Source organism: Antennarius striatus, chromosome 21 (genome assembly GCF_040054535.1).
Source record: "Antennarius striatus isolate MH-2024 chromosome 21, ASM4005453v1, whole genome shotgun sequence".
NCBI classification, from domain to species: Eukaryota; Metazoa; Chordata; class Actinopteri; order Lophiiformes; family Antennariidae; genus Antennarius; species Antennarius striatus.
In genome coordinates this window covers 4,374,639-4,382,062 of record NC_090796.1, presented here as the reverse complement: position 1 = coordinate 4,382,062, position 7,424 = coordinate 4,374,639, and the positions used below count along the sequence as shown (strand labels likewise).

The 7,424-nt window shown below is 41.1% G+C and overlaps 1 protein-coding gene across 1 annotated transcript; it reads right to left on the bottom strand.

Annotated features, from left to right (window-relative positions):
- Nucleotides 1–3,134: 3,134 nt before the first annotated feature.
- LOC137588255 (protein Tob1-like) lies at nucleotides 3,135–6,390 on the bottom strand. The gene is made up of 2 exons (XM_068305206.1): nucleotides 6,200–6,390; nucleotides 3,135–5,224 (listed from the first exon to the last, which is right to left on the bottom strand). The coding sequence occupies exon 2, from the start codon at nucleotides 5,078–5,080 to the stop codon at nucleotides 4,070–4,072; it is 1,011 nt and encodes a 336-aa protein (XP_068161307.1). The 5' UTR covers nucleotides 5,081–5,224; nucleotides 6,200–6,390; the 3' UTR covers nucleotides 3,135–4,069.
- Between the last annotated feature and the right edge of the window lie 1,034 nt (nucleotides 6,391–7,424).

The following is a 7,424-nucleotide window of genomic DNA, read 5'->3' as shown; positions in this document are numbered from 1 at the left end:
CTGGCACTGGTCCTGGTCAGAACACGGGCGGCAGCATTCTGAATTAGTTGAAGACTCTTCAGGGACTTTTGGGGGCAGCCTGAAAAAAGTGCGTTACAGTAATCTAGTCTGGAAGTGATGAAAGCGTGGATTAATTTCTCTGCATCACTCCGTTTTAAAATATGCCTGATTTTAGCAATGTTTCGGAGATGGAAAAAGGCCGTTCTAGAAACCTGCTTAATGTGTGTGTTAAATGAGATATCTGGTCCAGCTAATGATTAGAGGTCTTGGGACTGAAGGTACACCAAGCCTGGCTGTCTAGTTTTCTTCAGATAAATCTGATGTGGAATCTGTGAAATAAGATAGAAAATGAAATAAATATGGTAAACTATGCCAACTGCCTCTGACAATAAGTTCATATTTCTCATAAAGTGGAATCTCAAGAATGGAACCAAAGGTGAACATTTCCATTCAGACTGTTGTGTGCAGAAGGGAACTCCCAACCCCCTTTAAACACATCCAGCTGATGAGAAACATCCTTCAGAACAAATAGAAATCCAGTATGTAGTGTACACACTACTGTGTGTGAGAAATATTAAGAGAGAAAAGTTTAATATGTGAAGGAATGTATCTCTCTGAGGCAAAGGGGAGAAAAAGAAGATGGAATCACAGCGAAGCAACACCCCACACCCTGAGAGTCTCCCAGATGGTGTGAAAGACCATCTGTGGTCCTGTTTATCTCAGATCTGAGGCGGTCATGTGGATCTGTGCACGTGTGTCTGTGTGTGTGTGTGTGTGTGTGTGTGTGTGTGTGTGTGTGTGTGTGTGTGTGTGTGTGTGTGTGTGTGTGTGTGTGTGTGTGTGTGTGTGTGTGTGTGTGTGTGTTCAGAATATTGTTTTAAACTCGGACCTCACCTTGAAATTCTTTAAAACCTATTGAGTGAGTCAGAAGAACTACAAATAGAAATAGTTTCTCTATTACAGAATGTTTGCTGCTTGATAATTACAGCAGCACACAATAGGAAGCAAACTGGTTTGGATATTTCAAACCAGTTTCAGTGACTGGATATGCACTAGGGAATACATACTCATGACACAACACTACCTTGACTGCATTAAACTTATTGAAATCCACACAATAGCCATTTAACAATTAACCACAGAGGATGTGTTGTATGAAAACAAACCTGTGAGTGGAACACAGACTGGTACCTACATTATTCACAGCAACAACCACCAGGGTTTTCTTTGTCTTACAAGAGTGGAATTGCAGTTTGTAACAGTCATTCAATTCAATCCTCCATGGGCCACTTCCCCAAAGACCAAAGGAATTAATTTGCAGCACCAGTAATTTATTTGCCCATCTGATCTACACCTAGATTTAGTTTACACTGTAAATAATCCTGAAATAATCCATATATAGATACTGTCTGTTAACAATAGCTGGTGTAATGGCTTTTTATAGACTGTATCACACACAACTGAGGTAAATCTAATCCTATTCCTAACCCAAACCGTAACGATAACCATAATGCAAACCCGAACACTAATCCTAACCCTAACTTTAATCCTAACCCTAACCCCTATTGTAGTCCTAATCCTAACCCAAACCCCAACCTTAACCCAAACATAACCCTGACCCAAACTTTAACGCTAACCTAAACCTTAACCCTAATCCTAATCCTAACCCTTTGTGTTGTTGAAATAAAGTTGTGTGCAAGTCACCTTATTTTTACTATTTCTGATTATATCATTATCTCCACTTTAGCTATATTTAGAAGACCAGTCATAAGCTTGTTTTAAAATCAAGCAAATTTGAATGGGTTTTATATCTTCCTTCTAAGCCCCTCCCTTCCTGACAGGACACTGGTTGGTGTCGGCTTTGCGTGTTTTGAATGATCTTAATAGAGCAACTCCTACTACTGCACTGTAACCATCAAAAGTAGATACAATCTCTATTATTATTTCAGATCAATGTTCTTCATGCTGTTTTGTGGAGCATATTAATAAGACATTTCAAGTCAGTCAGCTTTTGGTATGAGTGGTGTGAGCTTTCCAAAACTACATTTCTGGACAATTTATTATTACCCTTCCAACATCTGGTGAATTGGATATTTCTTTTGAAGCATGTGTGTTGAGTTGTAAAATCGGTACAAAAAAAGGGGTTCTGTCCTTCTGGGGTTCAATTAAGGGCACTTATTAGTAGGTCACCCTCTTACAAAAAAGCGACTAATATAATGATCACTCACAAGCAGATACTTACTCCCGGTTTTGGGGGTATTTAGATAGGGTGGTTCAGACGTAATGCGAGCAACTCCATCCTGTACTACTGCACTGTAACCATCAAAAGTAGATACAATCTCTATTATTATTTCAGATCAATGTTCTTCATGCTGTTTTGTGGAGCATATTAATAAGAGTGGTGCATATTAATATTAGGGTGGTTCGGACGTAATGCGACGAAGGATCCCCCTCCTTCGTCTTTCACAAAGGAGGGGGTTCAGTTATTTAAGCATGGAAACACAAGCTAGTTGCCTCCTGGATCCATTTGAGTCATGTAGAATGGACAATATGATTATGTCGTCAGTGAGCTAAGATGGAACTGTAAACCTTCATAAATCTTAAGCTTGTCCGTGAATCTCTCTGCATCTCTAACATGACATCCAAGCTAATCATTAACCAACCAGACCACGACCCTTCCCCTCTAGATAACTTATGCTTTAAAGTCTGCAAATGGCCACTGAACAGTAATACGACCACACATCCGCTTTAAAAATAAACAGGCTGAACCAGGCTTTAGGTGGAACGTGATTCTTTTAAGTGCAACAATAAGTGTGATTGATCGCAAATACCTCTCCACCTCACAACCACGTCACGTGGCTACCACCCGTCGCCAAGACATTACACTCCTCCATGAGCAGATCTCAAGTTGACACTACATACGCTTCATGCCTCAACGCACCTCACATACAGCTGCTTAGTGGCCATTTTAACCTCCAGTTGCCCTTATGACACAGAGTGGCAACAACTAGCGTGTGACAGTGAAACTATTTAGTTGCTCAGCTAGAGGATTGCACAATGGCAGAGGCTGGTTCCAGTCAATAGAAAAATAAACCCCTGTTTCCTGTTTAATAAACAAGTCTGCTTTCAACAAGTCATGTTCACTGTAATTAATTTTATTAAAAAGACCAGGTTGCAAATATGAAATTAAAAAAAATAAAGACAAGCATATAATTTTTAAGCATTTAATACAAACTTAACAATATAAACTATTTCAGTCCCTCTTGACATGTAAGACACTGACTCAAAATACTTTGTTATACCGTATTTTTTATCAAGTATTGCACAATGTAGGTACAAAATTAATATTCATACGATTACATTTTGTCCATAGTATAGCAAAATCTTTTTAACCTCTTAACAGAAAATACAATTCATCTTTCAGAAAAAGCAAATATTCCTACACTTAAATTCCACCACTAAGGAATATTCTGTACACAATCTTTAGAATATTTGACGTATTTTTTTAAAGATGGATTTCTTTAACAATTATTTTAAAAAAAATAAGGAAAAGCTGCTGCAGCCATCACAGATCACTGGAGTAGTAAAAAGATATAAATGCAACACCATGTCATAGAAACAATATATACTCTGATATTTTACAAACTCTGTACTAAATTAAATTATACAATTAGAAAAGACGAAGTAACCCCACTTAGTAGTGCCAATTCATATAAATCAGCCTTGCCTTACCACCTGCAAAATACTGTAAGAGGCCAAAACTTGAAGCTTGTATTTCTATTTTTGGGGGGGGAGAATTTTCCCAACATGGTAAAAAATCTTGTGCTTGGTTGGCAAAAAGGAAAAAGAAGAACAATGCATGTTGAATTGAAGTAACCAAGCTTGGATGTGTTTGTACAACAAGCTTTTCAGTAGAAACGAACTCAAGGGAGCACAGTTAAAAACACCCTTGGGCACATGCGCTTGACTGACTAGACGTTACATCCTTAAAAGTCCAGTATCTAAGTGTGCGTTGTGTTTTTCCTTCACTTTGAGCCACCATTCATTCATAAATAACATCTTGATGAGTTTAGTTAGCCATCACTGGCTGGAATTGCTGGTTAGAATACTGCATGTTGCTCAGACTGAAGTTGAGGCCATCCATAAGGGACTTGTCGTTGAGGCTTCCGTAGGCTGCAAACATGTCAAAGGCATTGCTGTACTGCAGAGGGCCTAGCCCCAGGGAGCCCTCCCCAGGGAACACAGCTCCAGGGCTGGCCTGACCCTGAAGGCTGGGGAACACAAACTCCTTGGCGTTAGGCGACAGAGCAGAGGCCTTCTGCTGCTGCTGCTGCTGCTGCTGACCCAGACTCAGCCCATACAGTGAGTGCATGGAGGTGGAGATGGCTTTCTGCTTCAGCAGGGTGTTGACATTCAGACCAAGGTTATTGGTAGGGGAGGTGCGAGCCACCTTGCTGCTACTTCCGCCGTTAGTGTTGTTGCTTCGGCCACTGCTCTTCATCTTAGTAGAGCCGAATTTGGTTGCAGCGAAGGTGGCAGTGGTGAAGGTTAAGGGTTGGGAGGAGCGCGGCATGAAGGAGGGACTCACAGCAGCAGATTGCCCAAAAGGAGGAGATGGTGAACTGGACTCTGATGAAGCCCCAACAGGGTCGCTGATTGGCATGAAGACCTGGGCCTCAGGATTAAAGCTGTTCTTTATCTCCTTGTCCAGCTCTGATCCATTCTCATTGTTATCATCCACGTATAGCACCTTGACCGGTCCCTTCTCTCCAATCTGGTAAGAAACCTCAAACGGGTCGATCCATACACTAAGGTCCTGAGGGAGATTATTCCGGACATCTTCGATGTCTAACCCACTCTCTTTGGCTGCCTGTTCCACCACAGGGTCCACTTTCTCACCCACATGGATGCACCTGAACCCTGAACCTTTGTATGGTTTATCCGGATACCAATGACCCTCATATTTTTTCTTCAGCTGCCTCTCGAGCTCTTCGCCAAAGATGTTCACACGTCGTCGAGGGAGTTTGTTGTATAAATATGAAATAATAAAGTTGAGTGCTACTTGAATTTCCAGCTGCATAGCTGCTTCAGTGGCAAGGACAAATCTTTTTCTATCACTGAGCGTTGCAAAACCTCCAAGGCAGAAGTGACCACTGTACTGCAAAATCTGAGTGCTTGTTGTCAAAATAAATGTCCTTTCTGCAACACGGTTGGGCTTAGGATCCTGAAAGGATATGAGAAAAAAGGAAAATTACAAGATTGCTTTCACCGCAAGTGAAAAAAAAAAGGTGTACGTCACATTAATAGTTGTTAGTGACTACATTTCATCCACATTAGCTCTTTGGGTTTCACCATTCCCTCCCCCAGCTGTACGATATCAACAGCTATAAATAAACAGAGGCTCCTGACTCAGATGGTGTCAGCAGTGTGTGTTCCCCAGCGGTCTAGTGTGACAGAAATATGCGAGCACGGTTGACCTCTGCGGAGGACGCTGGATCTGACAGCAGGTGTCAATACAACGAAGGATTTTTTTTCAATTCGCTTCATTTTGGTGCGCTGACATGTTCAAGCAAAGCTACCTGCGTCCATGTATGACAGGTCTGATTTAACTCAGACAGGCAAGTCCACCGCTTTCCCGATTAGATGACGGTTAACTAGCAGCGCTGAAGGAGCACGTCCTCGCCTGCTGTTACATAATCACCAGTCGAAGTCTAACGAAGACCATAAAGTCATTTCTAAGAGGTTAAAAGACACAGCGATGGTGACTAAACTAAACAACTCACGTCACGCACATCAACTAGCATTAGCAACTACGGAACTTGTAGTGCAGGGTGTGAACAGAAATACTGCTAGCTAACGTTAGTCACCTGTTTGGACATTAAATATGGGTTAATTTTTATGTGCGTTACCGATGTTTCCATGACACGTAGTGAACAAAGCACAGAATTAAAACACACAGCAAACAGCAACAAGAACTCGATTAATATTTAACGTTAGAACAGATCGTGTTGATGGTAGCAATAACGTAGCATCTGAACAAGCTAGGTGGATCCAGCCTGTATATACGAATAAATTAACCATAAAGGACTACCATTCAATAGCAACAACGAGTACACGTTTGAGAACTGTCAGATATGATATAATACTGGACAGTAGTTTAAATTTTCGACATGTCAACTTGAAATCAGTCTTTACTTACATGGAAATTCACAGCAGGTTCTTCTTCCAGTCCTCTCCAGCAAACGTTATGTTTGGAACAGGGTCTATCAAATGTGGTTTTCTTATAAAATTAGGTCAATGTTATATTGTTCCAGGCGATTTTGTTTTTGTGGGGTTTTGATAATTCCGATTCTCAGGCTTGCTATCTGACTCCCCACGGCCTGGGAGTTTTACAACTCTGCCCTTTAAAACTTGGCTTGGTGTGTTTATATAGTGCTGCTCCGCCACGGACGTGAAGGAGGTGGTGATGCGGCGCGCAGAGGTCAACACCCAGCAGCCTGTTCCTATTGGTCAATTTCTGGTCGTCATCCAAAAAAAAAACAGCCTGCACTATGATTGGGTCATTTTGCATTCAATCAACTGTAAGCTTCTATTTACGGTAGTGCTTCATCTGTCATGTGCTGTGGACTATTTTTTTAACCCAGGTTTGGATAAAATATGTCTTTTTAGCTTCTTTTCATCACGTGTCTGTTATTTTTAGATAAAATATGTTGACCTTAAAATTAATAAAACACTCTCCTTAACAGAAAGTTAAGCAGACTGACACTCTATGCATCTGTTTCATGTTATGTAAAGCCTTTGTAAAGTTCCTCTGTTACCGAACGTTGTTCTCCGTCTTGTACAAGACAAAAAGTCCCCGATTGTGTTTGAATTTCAGTAAAAACATCGATGCCAGCGAGAAAAGCACACTTCACTCAGCTCTTCCTACTATAGGGTTAAATAGAGCTTGACAGTGGCGGAGGGATACACCTGTTACAGGTCGTAAGACGTGCTGCTCGCCAATGACATATTGTCAGCTGTAGAGTCAGCTGTAGCTGTGTATCTAAATCTAACACACTTTCCTTCCTGAGAGTGGAGCACTATGGGACAGATAATTTCCTACCACTTTTAAAGAAAGCAGATGTTATGTCATAATTACCATCTGTGTAAATATTGAAATTATTTTTTCACTATGTACCTGAGATAAAGTTCTTTTCATTACGATTTCTGTGGACCGTGAAAATGAATTGTTACACCATGGAACACAGCTGCTCTCCAGTGCCTATGTACTGGCTCTTTGTTTTCATCAGCTGTGCAGCACAGGGCTTTAGACCTCCACTGGCAGGCCTGAGGTGTTTTGACGCCACAGTCTGTTCTTACCTAAAATGAGCTCTCATACTGTGTTTGCACAATAATACAATGCCGCATGAATTATACAGCTGGGA

Coding starts and splice junctions, on each gene's coding strand:
- LOC137588255 (XM_068305206.1), bottom strand. CDS start 5,080: ATGCAGCTGGAAATTCAAGTAGCACTCAACTTTATTATTTCATATTTA.